General features: G+C 43.3%; 1 protein-coding gene across 1 annotated transcript in view; it reads left to right on the forward strand.

Moving 5' to 3' along the window:
- The window catches only part of igsf9a (immunoglobulin superfamily, member 9a), a 43,593-nt gene that overhangs the window by 4,884 nt on the left and 20,980 nt on the right, over nt 1–17,729 (forward strand). The window contains 6 exon segments of the mRNA XM_053411787.1: nt 3,755–3,849; nt 3,981–4,184; nt 11,768–11,914; nt 14,555–14,703; nt 15,412–15,523; nt 17,675–17,720. Of these exon segments, the coding sequence (XP_053267762.1) occupies nt 3,789–3,849; nt 3,981–4,184; nt 11,768–11,914; nt 14,555–14,703; nt 15,412–15,523; nt 17,675–17,720 (719 nt within the window). The 5' untranslated portion in view covers nt 3,755–3,788.

The raw sequence follows: 17,729 nt of genomic DNA on the forward strand, positions 1-17,729 counted from the left end.
CCCGCAGCTTAACAAGATTTTTGTCGCCTCTCATCGCTCTTCTTGCTGCCCCGGCTCTCTCTCTTTTCCCTCCACACAGCTGGTATTTTGTTTCACTTAGCTACCTCGCCAGACCAATAAGCATTTTCTTAACACAGCCCCAAAACGAGGGAACATCATTTTTTAATCCATCTATAATCGTCTCTATTTGGATAGCCCCAGCAGACTGGATGTGACCGGCTCTCTTTCTTTAATCAGCAGCGTAAATGTCATTACAGGGTGTTCAGTCCTCATCATGGCTCGTCTCATGATTTAATAAGAGGCAGCGGATGAAGAATGAGGAGAAGATGGCGAGCATCTGTTCGACAAAGAGGGAAGACTGAGTGTGTGTGCAGCTCTTTTGTCCTGGCCACAGTGGGAGGGAGAGAAGCAACAGAATAGCGGCGGTAAAGCTCTACCTCGGTTTGCCCGAGCTCAGCCTCGGCAAACATTCGACCGCCTCGTTCAAGTGTAATAACTTCAGGATAAACTCTGAGTGTAGTGCTGCTTTGCTCGGAGCCACACGGCTGAAGGGCAGGGGATAGAATTCTGTTAATGTTCCATTAGACTGCAAACTGCAGACGTGCTGGAGATTGAGAGTTCAAATTGACTTTCACTTTGGTTTTTGTGGAAGATCTGTGTTTGCTGGGCAAGGGTTGAACAATCAGAGGACTTTGTATTTTAATCGATCCCGAAGAGGGCCGCAGTCCTTTTACTTTCAAAAGTCTGAAAGAATTGTGACATATTTAAAAAAAAGCATCTGTCTTAAGTTTGAAAAATTACAGAGACGTTGACATTTCATGACATTTAGCCTCAGTCTACCTTTTAATATCACAGGGTCTCTTTGTTGATATATTTGAAAAATGATTTAACACGAGTGAGCCGCTTGGTGGAAGAGGAGCTGGGGCGAGGAAAGCACTTGATGCAGTGCGGAGGTGGTCAGGCTAAAAAAGAGTCAGGTATTTCACAAAGCAACTTTTATCGGATAATGGAGAGCGCTCCGAAATGTAACACAACACAATCTAATGAACCACTTTCAAAGAGAATGTAAGGATAATGCTTTCAGAGGGTTTCACTCCTTCAGCCGTCACCGGTTTGACATTCGTGGAAAACCAAGACTTGTATAATAGAAACTTTAAGAGCTTTTATTTGACCTTCATTTGGGAACAACAGCCATTGAAACCTGAGTGGAGATAAAGAGTGCTGCTTAAAGGTTTTCTCTTTTATGCCACCACTGTATTTGTTTGTCTATGAGAGAGGACTGAAATAAATCATCCTAGATGATGTCAATACAGATACTAAATGTTCAGTCTCCTCTCTTAGTGGCTCTGGAGCTCGTAGGTCTAACAGTTCGATGATATTGAGTCATCCTAAAACATAACAAGTTTGTTATTGAATGATTCCTTAGAGAAATAAGTAAAATATGATCAAAACACCAAACGAGGATACTGAGGATACTAAAATGAAGCTAAAACAGTCTGCACAGCAGGTGGTTGTGGTGTGGAGCTGTGGTATCAAGATCAGTCAAGACGTTTCATCCCATTGTCTGGTTTAAGTCAATACTCTTTAGATAGTACCTTCCTAATTTGGGAGGAATGATCGCAATTCAGTTCGTGGATCGCGATCAAGTGTGGGAGAGATTGTCAATGTTAATTTATAGGAAGTTCTCCAACCACCACCACAGTGCTGTTTGCCTCAGCGTGGCAGTGCTGCTGGAACAAGCTGTTGACAGCCTGTGTAATTGTTTTTCACAGGTTCAGACTTTGCCCCCGTCATGAAATGAAAATGCTCATAAAAGCCTCATGGGGAGGGAGAGAAGATATGAGGGGGGGAGGGGGGTGTTGACAAGCACACATCATTAATGTGACCATCACCCATTAAACTCTACCTTGTTATTTATAATAGACTTGTGTTTAGAAGTATTGAAACATTTAACTGTCGATGATCTGCACAAGAAACAAAAGATACGTCAATAAATTAACTGTGTGTTGGCAAACTTTACATTTATCTGAGCAAACCTGGATGATGAGCATCCAACCTGAGACCCACTGTGCCACAGCAGATTCAACAGTGTCAATCAGTAATTTCTATTTCTATAGGCACAATGGCTGTGGTTCAGCCAAAGTTAACCCACATAAGCTCTTGACTGAAAGCATCTCTGTCTCTTATCTGCCATGTGTTTGTCTTAGCGGGTGAGCAGCCATGTTTAGCACGCGCCTGTAGTATCAGTCGATGATAAGGGTAACCTTTGCTCTCTGGGTGTAGTGGACGTGAATGAGCTCAGTGAGATGTGGGCTTAAAAGAGAGTAAGGTGAGGCCGGTCGTGTTTATTATAGACCTGGTATGAGGCCTGGTATGTTTCCTGTCAAACCTGACCTATAGCAGCAACTGGGGCAGAACCAGCGTTTCCAAATGGGAAATGTTGAAATATCTTAAGCTTAAAATCAATTTATTTTGAGGACAATTATCATATGCGACCAGAGGAGGGATGGGATGCTCAATACAGACGTTTGAAAACTGTGTTGAGATTGCGAAGCGTTTCTTTTCAAGGCCCGAGGCTCTTATTGTGAAAAAGGAGACAGGAAGGACTTGTGATAGGCTTGTGATGATTGGCTGAGAAAGACGTTACATGAGAAGAGACGCGTAAAACAGACGTGATCCATATTTTGCTATCCAGATTATAACTGATACTACTTAGCGTCACAAAATGATCAAATTATCGTACATGATGCATTATTAAGATACGTTTATTTATCCTAAACACAGGCACAGTCATGCAATTGTTAGAAAATTTAACCTCTGCTTTTAACACATCTGGTGCAGGACACACAGAGCAGTGAGCAGCCATGTACGGCGCCCGGGGAGCAGATGTTGGGGGAGTAAGGTGCCTTGCTCAGGGGCACTAGACAGGGTAGGGAGAATCCTCTTGGATTTTTGGACAGATCAATCGAGGTTCGTCTTTTTGTTGTTTCTCCGTGGAGTCGAACCAGAGACGAACCAGAGACCTTTTCTGCCCATAGTCCAAGTTTCTGCCACTAGTCCACCGCCTCTCCCGATTATTGATCCTACATCGTACAGGGGGGCGAGGTTATCGTACAAATACGACAATTATCACACATCTGGCAACACGGGGCACAACATAAATTTCCTACGTGATATCAACACAGACATTTTAAAAGTTAAACATTTTATTCAACAGTTTCTGGAGATGAATTACAGTAAAACGCCTGAAGACAACAATTGTAATGATCCAGATCAATCATTGTCTGGATCATGATTTTAATTTTGCACTCCTCGATGCCTCGAGCTGTAACCTTTATGCCCCCCCCCCCGTCAGCTCGGCTTATCTCCGTCTTCCAGGACCACGTCTCCTGGCGGCTTCAGCCGAACGCCTTCACTGATGTGCTCTAAATAAAACACTTAGATGTCACTCCACACGTGACTCTCCAAAGATTAATGTGACATTTATGACATTTACTCTCGGAAAAGGATATAGGGGCCAAGGATCTTTCTGGCAGCAGAGGCGGCTCTGGCCATTTGTGTAATGATATGGGACGAATTCCAGTTATTGGAAAGCTGTATTAACCCCCCCCCCCCTTATCTGTAAAATTATGACAGAAGCAGCCGCTCTGCCGTTTGCCTTTTTAGTTTTGAATTCTGTCACATGTGGCTGCTGTCCTGCGTGCGGCCAAGAGAGTTAATGTGATTGTGACAATTGTGTGTCTTTGGCCAACAGATTGAACATGCTGCAGGTTGCATGAGCGGCTGATATGGAGCCAGCGGGATCCTACATGCAGACTTTTATGGTGGTGGCAGCTTTCTGCCTCTTTGGTAAGTATCTCCATTATTTTATTTAGAGTATATCCTCCACTGTGCACACCCACCAGTATCCATGTTAATCCTTATTTTTGCATCAGAGTAAGCAACCTGAAGGTAATCTGTCATCCCCCCCCCCCCCCCAGCAGGGAGCGTTGAAGTTGCGAGGCCGGAAGTGCGAGGGAAGGCTGGAGGCGAGGTGGAGCTCGGGTGCAGCTTTCCTCCATCATTCCCGACCGCCGTGTCCTCTGCGTCCCTGCATGTGGTGGAGTGGGTTCGACAGGGACTCGACATCCCCGTCCTGATCAAATTTGGATCCTACGTGCCTCGGGTCCATCCGCGGTATGAGGGTGAGCCTCCACGATCCCATTACATCCTCCCACTGACGACTGGGATGTGCACATTGTCCTTTCTGTTCACTGACGGCTCTGAGTGGATTATAATTGTGGTGAATTGTTAACTGGGCTCTTCTTTTTATATGCTGTGATACCGTTTAACTGCGTTTGAACATTTGTACATTTTTATGCATTGCCCCCCTTGCTCTTACCATTTAAGGCATTTTAACCTGCTGGATAAACCTGACTATATGACCACTATAACCAGTAAGTAATTTCATATCATACAGTAGAAACATCTGTTTTTGGCTGGTAAGCAATAAATTCCCTATTATGGATACCGGCACTGTGGCACAGTGGACAGCAGCTGACAGCAAGCAGGTTGTGACTCTAAACCTAATGGCCTGTCTGTGTTTGCATGTGTCTGCGTGGGCTTTTCTCTGCATAGCTGCAGCTTCCTCCCACAGTCCAAACACATGCATCTCAGGATAATTGGCGATTATGTGAATGTGGGTGTGAATGGTGTTTTTTTTTTTTTTTTTCTTTCTGTGTCTCAGCCACGCAAACACACTGGCAACCAATTTGTCTCTTGTCCAATGTCAGGTGGGACCGGCTCCAGCCTCAAACCCTCCAATCACGGCAGATATAGATAATGGACGGTTATATCAGCTGGATCTCCAAGCAAATGCTCACGTGTTTTAAATTAAATACATTAACACTACTCCACAATATTCTGTGGGACTGTAGAAGTCCCAAACAAAACCACAAAGACGGCCGGAAGCTTCCAGCATGTGGTTGTGTGGACGTCACCTGGTGAATATGACAATGCCTCGATTGAGACGTCTCTCAAACTGTCCCATTAGCTGCCATTAGATCATGCAGAGACATTCACGGTAACATGGCGTTGAATTCCCCTGACATGTGAGGTCCCATGACTCGTACTTCAGCACCTGTACGCGGTTGACATTTTGTGGGTTTTGAGGACAATGTCCCCACAGCCCTCGTCCAGCTTGAAAATATGAATAATGAGTGCTATTATGCTCCAGCCCCGAGCTCCCACCACTGGAATAATGTAACCAGTATATCTGGGTCTCGGGAGTCTATTCAGCACCACACCTTGACGGCCTTTCAAACCGGCCACAGTGGGAGCCACTTCTTTCTTTTTTTAAAGGAGCTGAAACTCTCACGTTGCATCATCGTCCATTGTGCATATTCTGCCCACAGCACTGAGAACAAAGGGAGTCTGAGGGGAGAGGGATCCTCAACGGACCGAGAACACCGCTGTGTAGCTTCTGTTATCCTTTAAAGTCACAAACAATGGGACTAATGTGAAGAGAAAGGAATCGTGTCTGCGTGGCTCAGATCCTCCTCCTCTCCGCCAGAGTCGTCTTCTTTTCCTCTGCCCGAGGTTCGGTCTATATCGAATCTGCAAGAGTAAAAAAAAAAAAAATTCGGGCAGTTAAACATTCATGAGCTTCCAAGTGCCAAGTAGTTAATATTGTCATTAACTCTCGGCCGCTGGTAGATAATAGATATCAGCAACATGCCATCTAATAACTCCTGCTAAAGCAATTAGCGATTTAACCTCATAAACCCTTATTACCCTCTGTTGCATCAGTCTCTGCAGACTCGTGCTGTTCAGCCAACCGGTGTTTAAACCCCACGGTCTAAAATTCTACTGCTCCACAAGTTTCTGCAGAAATCAAATTTGACAGGTGGATTTTTGGGGAAATGTGTTTAAACATGACGAACCAGACATCCTGTTCGAGGGAGCTGAGGAAATGAAAGGGTGAGAATATGGAAATATAGAAATATAATGTAGTGCTTTGGTACATATTTTAGTTTCCTGTCTTTTCTTGAAGATGATGCTTTGTTGTGAAAGTAAGACAGGAGCGATTCCACAGCAACACACTGGAAACGTGATGTCTCCACAGACGTGGGTGTTGACAGTTTAATCACAAGAACTATAAATGTTTGAAAAGCCGACTAACCACAGTGACCCTCTAGTAGCCACCCAGAGACTCCCTCCACCTGTGATCGATTCACACATCTCAAAAAAGTGTCAGAAATGTCCCCGAGCTTCCCAGAGAAGGATTTCTGTCCGATAGACGAGGTTTTAATTTCACGTTGACCTCGGAAAGAGCAAGTGAGGATTGATGGATTCATCAAAACTGGAACTATTTATTAGCTGCAGCCCTATTAACAATAATACAGAGACAATATGTTTTTTTCCATAATGGGAAAATATGCTTCTTTAATGATAGGGTGCTATCCCATCATTTTCTTGTTGTCGACGAATCCCATGAAAAGACCAAAACCGTAATTTAATCCCAGCCCTTTCCTGCTATTCCCTTTTCTGACTGAAGAAACAGACGTTTCAAAATAAAGTTGAATTCTCTAGTTTATATTTTAATCAAACTTTATCAAAGAAGAGCAAAATTATGCATATTTTTTTGTGGATTCTCTCCAGGGCTGAGTTCATATTTGGTCTGTTACTGACTTTTCACAGCCTCAGCATAATAAGTGCTGGTGACTCAGTGATGTGTTTTTAATGGATTTCAAAAAACAACAGAGCTTTATTACCCAGGTGAAGTAGGTATTTGATATCACGTGTTGTTTCCACACAGTTTTGTCTAATTCCTGTCTGATTAAAGCCCACGCTGGTTCATTTCTATTATTATTTTGATCATTATCTACATATCTAACATGAAACACACCAGTGAAAACATCACTAGGATTATTATATATTCAGTTTCCATCAACAGATCCCTTTCACCTAAATCTTCCACACTGGAGCTTTAACTGACTTTTCATTCAATATGTTGATTGTAAAGTAAAATATAGAACATTAGCGTCCTCATCCTTTACTTCAACTTATTGGTGAAATCTAAGAAAAATGTCTTGTATGACAGATTCATTGGTTGAGTGACGACCAGTAAAGAGCTGCAATCAGTGCATTGAGGTGTCTGTTTGTTTGTGGAAGGACCAGTTGTTACTCTCGGCCGAGCGGAGGCCTTTCTCATTTGATTCCGGTGCCGCTCCCTCGCCGAGGCCGCGCAAGGAAATACGACACAGACATTTACATAGCAGTAAAGTCAGGGTGAACCTTGGCGGATGAATTATCGTTAGTGGGAGGGGTGCGGACTTTAATTCCAGCCCGGGCTCATAAAAGACCGTGGCCTTTTGTCGCCGACTCCGAAGACGATCCCTCAACACACAATGATGTCACAGCTCATTACACTGTGTGTTACTTTCAGAGGAAGCCGGGGAAAAAAGGCCTAAAATTAGCCCCTGCTCTCCGTCCCATGAATTACAGTTTCTGTTCACTTCACCTGAACGTTAAGCATCCTGCACAGAAAAGCCCCTTTTTTAAAAATAAAACAGGTTTGCTAATCACATGCGTCTCCGGTGACAAACAGAAAGCTGCTGTTCTCTGTGAAATACAAAAGGTTTGAAGGAGAAGAAGCTGCTTTGTCCAGTCGGATGCCGATTGGACGGGATTTATCTCAGGTGCTGGCTGGTGTGGGAGCAACAGGTGCAGCATGGGAAACTGGAAACAGGGAGGGAACGACTGGTGTGGATTTCACCTCCTCTTCTCGGATGACTCAACAGTTTGTCTTCAGGACGTAGAGTGTGAATGTGCGCTGCTCATTTTAATCCCCTCCACCGTTCTTCCCTCTTTTCCACCTTAAATGGGTGAAATACACTTTCAGAATTGATCTTTTTCTGACTGCCGGCTATGCCCTCCATCAATAGTCTTTGTGCTTGATCTTGCGTGTAGCTCCACAAAGTGCGAGATACATTAGATTTTCTTTCGGATTGCTCCCCGGAGAGCGTCGAGAGCTAAAAGGGTTTAAATGTATTTGTTGTAATAGAGCAGTAAAGATCTGAGGATTAGTGTCTGCTCTGTGCGCAGGATAGAAAATCCCTCCGCACCCGTACAGCTGCCGACTGCATAAAAAAAAGTAAATACAGCTGTGGAGATTAAATGTTTCCGTGTAAATCCCAACACAATCGATATGTCTCCTCCTCCACATGCACACAAACAAGGGGGTTTGCACTGGGAGTCCTCATGTCTGTAAGTATCTGCCTCAACGACACAGCTCTCAATTCAAATTTCAAACGATGACACTGTAATAGATCAACACGCAGCGAGGAGTGAAACTGTAGCTGCTTCTTTCTCCTCGATGAAACCCGACTGCCTGTGTGCCGCCTGCCAAGAGCTGACGACATCTCTGAGGCCGTGTTGGGCCCCGTGCCCGTGAACATCACGCTCCCGGGGACATAAACGCCCAGGTCGAGTAAAATGGTATTGATATTAGATAATTTTTCATACGGAGCCCTGTCAAACCAAACAAGACACTTTCCAGAAAGAAGATCCCCCTCTCCCCGGAAGACGTTTCTTTTATCATTTAAAAACTTAATTCCCAAAATGCTACAGATCCATTTTAGGGGAAAGAAAATCAATATCTCGGGTGAATTCCTTCACTCTGAATAAAACAGAGAAAATAAAACTTAGTCCATAGGCTTGTGTAGTGAATTGGGGCCATAATGAAGAGAACATTTTGTAATATTACCAGAATAAGGTGTAGTTTACCAAGAAGGAAGTCAAACTGGTGAGAAAAGCACCAACGCGAACTTGTACTTGTAACCTTTATTGTATATAAGCATTTAAGCATTTGTGAAACTTAGTATAACTTAAGATGCTCCACATTCCTAATATTAATGAAGGTGTCAGGCTGATCTTCTGATATCCCCCCTTCAAAACGACATGTGGCCTAATATTACAACTTTATTCTTCTCATTTATGACTTAATCATCTTAAAATGACTTTTATCGAGTAAAAATACAAGTTTCCCTAAAGTTCTGTTTTCTCTTTAAGTGGTAAAATCTGTTAAAAGTAAAGATAAAAGTAGCTTAAAGCTTATTCCATTATTACACGGTGCTTTACATAAAAAAAATGTTTTTTAAACTAGCAAAAGCAGTAATAACATAAAAAGTGTTTTACAGATTATAAAACGCGATGGAACAGAGTACGTGTTTAAGTAACTAAAGAACTAACTGATTAAATATGAGTTTAACAAAGTGTTTTTCACAGATGTGATTTTCTCCTCGAGACGCCACTCGATCCATTTCAAATGACGTTAACACAAAGGATTTTAATTAGCGGCTCAGCTGAATGAGGATTATTTCTAAAAAAAAAAATCCTTGGAAAGCAATTATCTTAAAGAAGATAATGACCCGCACACTTAATAATCTACTCGGCTGCAAAGCATCTTTTACTTTTTAAGGACGTTTCTGTGGGGAGTCTGCAGGCGTCTCATTTCAAACTGAAACCTTTTCATTTGTAAAGACTTGTATTTCCTCTTCACCCTGAATGGTTTCGCGTTTCTCCGTCACCTGAGAGTGAAGTCAGGGACAAAGCCTTCAAGAGGGAGCGGGGGGGGCTTCAGTTGGGAACAGTTTGGCCAATAAATGCAAGTGTGTGTGTGTTTGTGTGTGTGTGTGTGTGTGTGAAAGAAGATATTGTTTTCCTTGGACGAGTCCAAAATCCACTCTTAGGCTAATTTAATGGAGTAATGGAGGCGAGTGGTGTCGGTGGGTGGGGGGGAGGGGGGTGGGGGTGGAGCTTCTACCTGTTATCAGTATCATTTTCACGCCCTGTTGTCACCCTCTTATTTTGTTAAGTGCATCGTGATCTATGGAATAATATTAGTCCTCGTTTCAGCCGAGCTTTTAGCTGTTTACCTTCATTCTCATCATCCTAATGCACACTCGCGGGGCAGCACATTCTTAAAGATGTCTAATAACTGAATGATGGAGAAAGTTAAGCTCAGCAAAGTTTTTTTGGGTCGGTAACAAATGAGCTCATCCATTCTCGCCGGGCGGGCGGGGGGAGGGGGGGGGGCGTTTTAAAGAGCAGATCCAAGGAAATGGATTGATGGAAGTGGTTTGTTGACCTAATAGTTTGTTTGTCGTACAACAAAGTTATCAAAGATGACAATAAATTCTTGGATAGGCCCCTTAGAGCTTATCCGAACCAATAATCAATTGGTTCCCAGTCCCAGGCTCCATCTCTCCACCAGGTTTGGTTGACTTGGTGGAAACATCAGCTCCTCTGCAGGGTTAATAATCTGCTCCTGCCACAGGGAAGTTGAGGGAGTTTCTTCCGTTCAGCCACAACAGCACGTGTGAGCTGGAGCACTGATGTGCGATGATATCATCTGTGCAGCCCGACCGAGTTCTTTCACACTGAACTGGTGGAAAGCATTTCTTCATGGAGCTGATAACAACCCTGTAGGTAACAGTTGTAATTGGGTTTTCTTGGGCAGGATGCAGGTTGAAGCGAAGGAAGGAAAAAAAGGGAAGTCTTGTTATTTTACTTTCATCAACCATCCAAAAAACTGAATTATCCTAATTCCCCCACACTCTGTGTGTGTTTGCACACGAGAACTGAAAACCTCTCGTGTTTCCTGCAAACACAAACTTGTTTTTAAACTCGCGTATGCACAACACAAGCTGCGAGACACATATTGTGTGTGCTGAGAGACAAAAAGGTCCAAATCCCCCCCGTGGGTCTCAGTCTGTCTGTGCTCCGGCTCTCACACTCAATTTACCTCAAATTCAAATCACTTGCAATCATGCATTTTTCACAGGCTAGCGATTTTGTCGTCAGGTCACGCTCTCTCTCTCCACCTCCGCCCTTCTCCCTTTCCTCCCTCTGTCGACTTTCTGTCACGTTCGCACAACCTCCCTGCCTCAGCACTACCTCTCCTCTGAGGTGCGGTGCTGACCCATATCACTCGGAGCCAGTAAACATGAGCGAGGGGGGGGGGGGGGAGAGGGCAGAGGGTCAAAGGGTGGGATTGTTGAAACGCTCTAATCCCCCCGAGTGTATGCTGATGTGTATTTTGCTCGACGTTAACCCCTCCTCTCCTCTTTCTCCCTGGAGATTTAGTCGCTCTTGGCAGCGTGGAAAAGCAAATAGGGTGTGTTATCAGCAGCAGCATGCCTCACTCCAACTTCCTGGTTTTCTTATTGACAGTCAGGACCGTCCATCCCCGACTCAGCCCCCCTGAAATCAGAGCCTGTTCACAATTCACACTGCGTCCTGGTCCCTGTTTACATGCTTTTAATTTCTGAGATGGTGCAGAGGGGAGACTGTTAATGTTTCAAAGCCGTCCCACGTGATGGCAGGTTACTGGACGATTGTCTGCTTGTCTGATAAAGTGTGAAAACCTGACGGAGGCAGAGAGAGGAGAGCTGCCGACTGCACAATATGAAAAGGTTGAGGTCGCGGGCTGTGCTCTGGCTCGAGGGAGCCGTCACCTGGCAACTGGGAGCTCACATTTCTTAGTTTGTGTGTGTGTTAGTGTGTGTGTGTTTAGCTGTTGTATGTTTGTGTGCATGTACTCGTGTGTGTTCTGCTTCAGCACAACAAAGCCTCAGCCCTGCAACAGTTACCAACGCTCAGACACGAGAGAGTAAAAGGTGGAATCAGCAGCAGCATCACCTGCAGGCGACTCACACACACACACACACACACACACACACACACACACACTCTCTCTCACACACTCTCTCTCTTGTTTCCACAGGGCGGGTGTCTCTGGTCCGTGTCACGTCCATGAGGCTGGAGGACCTGAGGCTGGAGGACCAGGGTTCATACGAGTGTCGGATCCTCTTACTGGATAAACCCACGGATGAGCTGCGAAACGGCACCTGGACCCGGCTCTCTGTGACCGGTGAGGGTTATGGATTTATTTTTTGTTTTTTAAAAAGTGGATTATGTTTAAGTGAATACGACTTAATCGGACGTTAAATAACATTTGATCCAGATCATGGCCCTCGTCCAGCTTGTCAATCAAAACACTGGGAATCAGGAGGGATTACTTTGACTTTTCAGTGCATATCTCACAAAATACTACTGCTGTCAGATTTGTACATTTATTTTACTTATAATTGCTTCATTTAAATCATTATTTTGCAAATTATAATAAAACAAAGCCCTTATATGGCTGCTTGTTTTCAGACAATATTAAAAAAGAGCTTATATTCCATCAAACTTTTCACTTGAATATTCTTGTAATTCATAGGGTCCAAAAATATGCGAGCCCCTAAAGACAAAGAGAATTAAAAATACTTCTCTCTTTTTGTGTGAGGGAAATAAACTGATAACGATACTGCAGCTATTGTGAATAATTTATCATTTTTGAAAAAGGATAAGCTTTTCTTTTTATATATATATATATATATATATATCCATACACTATGGAAATGGCGTTTAATCTCCAGGCCTCTGGGGGCGTGTTTCCCATGGCAGCTGCTAACTGACATTTAAGGGCTGGCGTTAGCTAGATGCCCTGTAGCTCCCGAGCACGAGCTCCATGCATGTGTTCTTCAAAGGGCTCACACAGCTTTGTCTGACTCTTTATTATTTAGCATTGGGGAGAAGCCTGGTTGAAATGGTTCATAAAGCATGTGGAGAGTGGGAAACTGGAAAGTTCGGCTAATCTGCTTCCACGTGGAACGTTAAATTGGTGATAGTGGAGCAGATGTTGACTTTTCGGTAGATTTAACGAAGGCGTTGCATCAATCAAAAGGTTTTAATGAATTTCTGACATTGTTATAATCCCCTAATATCACCTGGTCCTTTGAATTTCACTAAGGTACCACTTCAAGACATCATTTTTGTGATTTAAAATCTGTCTCCTCCAACACAGTGGCATATGGTTTCATCAGCTGTTGATATTTCTGCCAAATGAGAGAGAATTAATGTAGTAAAATATCTGCACATGAAAACCCAACAGGAATATTTCCAGAGAAACACGCAGAGGTGAACAAACAGAATATAAAAACCTCAGGATGAAAACAGATGTCATAGAGGTATAGAATAATTTAAATGTGGAAAGACAGCCAGATTCCAGAGCTGTTTCTGTTGCACGCGAAAGATTAAACCAAAATGTTCCAGACGTTTTCCAGAGTTCATGTGTGAAAACAGCCTCATCGAGCATCTTGGTCTGATTGAATGTGCACGTCCCTTGTCTGTATTTGTTCTGTTAAAGCACAGCCTCACCAAGCCCTGGCAGTGAACACCGAACTTCTGACTCTTCTGTGAAATTAAACTTCTGAGAAGAACTTTTCTCCAAACTTTTTTAAAGACGCCAGTGTCAGAAACTCTCAACGGATCGGGAAGTTCGGATGTCTTCTGACTTTCATGTTTTTGAAAGAACAAGCCCTGACTCTTAAATCTGTGATCGCACTTATTGACAGGTTCAAATGATGAATCTTTTAATTATTAATCGATATATATATATATATAAAATATGCATCATTATTTTTGCTCTTTGAAGTCTATATACTATATATTTGGGGGGGAAAACCTTTGCGGTGACTGCACACAAACATACAGAACAAAGTATCAGAGCACACAGCAGATCAAAGCTCTGGGAGACGGACTCACAAAGCTGCTCTGTGTGTGCATCAGGTTAGAGATGAGAATTATAATAGATTATGACTTTGCACTCCAGGCCTTGGTTATAACTTCACCAACATGCCCTGCAGGTGCGCTCTTCACATCCTATTGTTTGTGCCCAGCATCAACACATGAGATTGTCAGTGGCCTTCATGGGTTCGACGATTCAGAGCTGAACAAGCTGTACTTTAAAAACAACTGCCCTCTGTTTGTGTGCAACTGAATCTATCACACATGCAAAAGAGTCTTTTAGTGTTTGAGGAACCTGGAGTTTGCAGCTCTTGTAATTTCACCAGACCTCTCCTGCAGAGCAGTGAAGCTGGAGAGTCTCAACCTGTAATTCTGATTAAACAAGGAGCCGATACTCTCAGTCCAATGAAAAGAGAAAATAATGAAGCCACTTTCAAACGCGCAATAAAAAACTCCTGGCTCTTTATTCATTTACACAGAGATACGTTTAGGACGCAGGCCGCGAGAAGTAAAACAATAAAATGTTGACGAGTGAGTTATTTGTTTGTGTGTGTGTGTGGGGGGGGGGGCAGCAGACGTTTAAAAGACTCTAATGAGATCCAATACTCCGAGTGGCACCGGGCTAAACGACAGAGTTTTGCAACTGACATTTTCACTCGGGACGTGAAATAATGACACGAGTTGAGAACTGAGAACAGGCTGCAGCCTTTTACCAGACAAGGCCGAGCTGCTGTCGTGTTGTATATGAATGGATTAAAGAAGGACAGAAGGGAGAGAGACAGGAGATTTATTGTCCTGCTTTTTTCTTTTGTGCAGCTTGGAAGACAATGTGTTTGTTTATTTCTCTTTTCCTGTGGACAGTTGTAGAGTTTTACTGTTATTCACCTAAATACTGTAAATCTATTCCTCGAGATGTTCATCTCAACGTTTTATTTCACAGCCCCACCCACCTTCACCGAAGCCCCGCCCCCTGCAGTGGAGGCTCTGGTCGGAGGTCGCCTCTCTCTTCCCTGTGTGGCCAATGGGAACCCCCCTCCCACCATCACCTGGCTGAAAGATGGCGGCGTTATTGAACGGATAAATTATCAGGTACGTGTGAGCTAACTCTAGGTTGTGAATGGAACTGGAATAATGATTTTCTTAAACATGTCTCTTTCTTTTCCACCTATCACAGCCACCACTTATTTTGTCAAAAACATATGGATCGGTTCTTTAGCAGCGTTTCACTCTTGTGTGAGCGAAGGGAAATCTGACGGGTCATGAGATATTTAAACGGGCAGATCAATTCAGTTTTTCGGTATTTGAACTTTTCTCTCTGATATTTTTCTCTTATTTTTGTGAAATGTTTAATAATTTGAAGTTACTGTCTGAAACGTTGATAGTGGAATTCACTGAGATGTGAAAAAGAAAACCACAACAACAAACTACTTCACAATATGAAGTCACTGTCTCAAACTGTTGGTTTAACCTTTAAAGGTCTTAAAATGTTTCTTATCTTTTTTATCAGGGACTTAGACTGAGATACAAGATCCTACCTGAACTCATGAAGTACCAGCAGTAAAGACGTCATGTACTTTGCACCAGTGCAAATGTAGTAGAATCAACATTTACATATCATAACTATTTATCATTATAGAGAAATACTTGGGAGATTTGAAGCCATGTTCTCTATGGTGTAGATTCACAAACACAGTTACACACATGTTCACATCTGTTGGCCTCACAATAGCTGTTGGGTTAGATAGTATCTCTAATACACATTTGTCTCCATGTTCTATATCTCTGTACCTTTACCAGGACGGAGCCTTATCTCTCGGAGCAGTGAGCGTGCAGTCAGCGGGTCGGTACACCTGCCACGCCTCCAACTCCGAGGGAAACAGGACCCGGGTGACCGAGGTGAAGGTCAAAGGTCGGTTGTTGCCTGTCTGCTCGAGCGTCAGTGTGTGTGTGTGTGTGTCTTCCTCCCTGTCTGTGTGTCTGTCTGTCATTCCCCTCAGTCTCTGTGATGTCTGCCTCTGCCCGCCTGGCTCAGAGCAATTGTGATTTACATCCCTGTTTCTCCCTCTTGCATCATATGACAGAGCGGTAAAACTCAAACTGAATTAAACTCCCCCCCCCCCCCCCCCGTCCCTGGGAAGATAACACTGATCTTATGATGCCAGACAAGAGATCATGCGGGGGGGGGGGGGGGGGGGGCTCAAATTAAAGGCTGAATAAATGGGTCTTGACAGTTTTCCGAGCTCGTTAGGCGGCTGACATTCATTCATGAAATGCACATCATTATTATTTTTATTTCCAAGAGTGTTTCTTTTGAATGGAAGTCCCACATGTCCCTCGTGGTATTTGGTGAATAGAAATTTCAACAACAAGATTAAACATTTTGTGTGCCTCCGTGTGGATGAATATTTTTTGGGGAATTGCAAGTACGTCCCAATTCTTGTGAACACGATGTCTCGGGAACCCCTTGAGGGAGGTTCTTGAAATTTGATGCAAAAGTTCAGTTGGACTCAAGGATGAACTCTCAAAAAGTCAAAGGTCAAGGGCGCTGAGAGCAGAATAAGTTTTCATGACATTTGGGATAAACGTTCACCTGGAAACAAGATGAACTGATTTGATTTTGGGGGATAAAGGTAAAAAATCAAGTACTTGTGAATTTGATGTATCAGAAACCTCTCTAGGGCATTTCTTTACATCTGGTAGAACTTGGTGGTCAAAGGTCAAGGTCATGGTGGCTTCAAATCTGGACCAGTTGTCATTTGTACTAGATGAATTGATTAGATTTCATTGGTCAAAGTGACTTCACATGCAGCTGGAGAAGAAAAGGATTTTGAAGCAGCCCTGGTTGGTGGAGGCGTACAAGTTGCAAGGCGATAATTCTAGTTTCTAATATCCTCGGTTCCTAATAGACTCATGACACATTCACAGAAGTGTGTGGTTGTATATAAATACTTGTAGAATGTAGAAACATGCTGCTGTGGATCACCGGATTACACCGACACGCCTCTGCAGCATATATTTCTGACTTCTTCCTTCACTCCTACTCGTCCTCCTACTGTTTCCTCCACAGAGAGCGTGGTGCATTGGGTGTGGGGGGGAGGTATATCAGCACCTTCTGGTTTTTTCCACTTCATTTTTAGAATCTCACAGTCTCTGTGGTCAGATTTAGAATTATCGTGAGTACACACTGCCCTAATACACGTCTCATTCCAAGTTCCAATTATCTGAGCTTTGGTAGTGCGGTTCCCCGGTCGTGCCACACGGACGGATTACTGCCGACTAATGGCTCATCTGGACGGAGTCTGCAAAAACCGCCTGAAGTAACCCCTCAGCTGTCACTCAGGCATAAATATACATGGGATGTTCCCGATTAAAAACCTGATCAGTAACGACTGCTGCGGAGATCATGTGGTTATTAATACACGACACACGTGGCGTGATGAGACTCCTTTATTAGCTCTTTGCCGAACATGTACGTGTGTGAGGTCGGCAGGAGGGACGTGATGGATGTGACATCGGCTTGTGATTAGTTAGCATGAGGACGACTTCTGAGAGACGTTTATTTGACAGCACAGAATCTCAGGGATATTCTAATCTAGAAAATACTTTTTATTATAACTACAGTTCTCTCACTCTTCGGTCTAACCCCTGATTGCCCTTTGCACTGTCGGTTCAATTCAAATATCACAACACAGTGAATTTCCTGTAGCTTGAAGTGCTTGACACTGCTTTTCTAATGGTTTGTATAATTCCTCAGGAGCTTTTATCCAAGAACACTTATTGTATTTATCCTAACGTGCAAAATGTTGCACTTATGTGTAACATCCTGTCAACAAACCTATTATTTTACAGTTCTTTTCATTTGTGTTCATTTTTTACACATTTACCTCCCGTCTGATGATTATTCAATACATTTAACAAACAACAAAAAGATGTCATTATAATAATAATCCACATAATTATGATCCATCATGTGCGTCACCTTCCTTCAGCCGACCCTAAACTTTAATGTCAAACTAATTAAATCTGTGATGTTTTGTAACTTCCCTCTCTCTCTCTTTAGGTCCGCCCGTCATTGTCGTCCCTCCCAGAAGCACGTCTCTCAACATGTCCCAGAA

This window comes from Pleuronectes platessa, chromosome 19 (genome assembly GCF_947347685.1).
Source record: "Pleuronectes platessa chromosome 19, fPlePla1.1, whole genome shotgun sequence".
NCBI lineage: Eukaryota > Metazoa > Chordata > Actinopteri > Pleuronectiformes > Pleuronectidae > Pleuronectes > Pleuronectes platessa.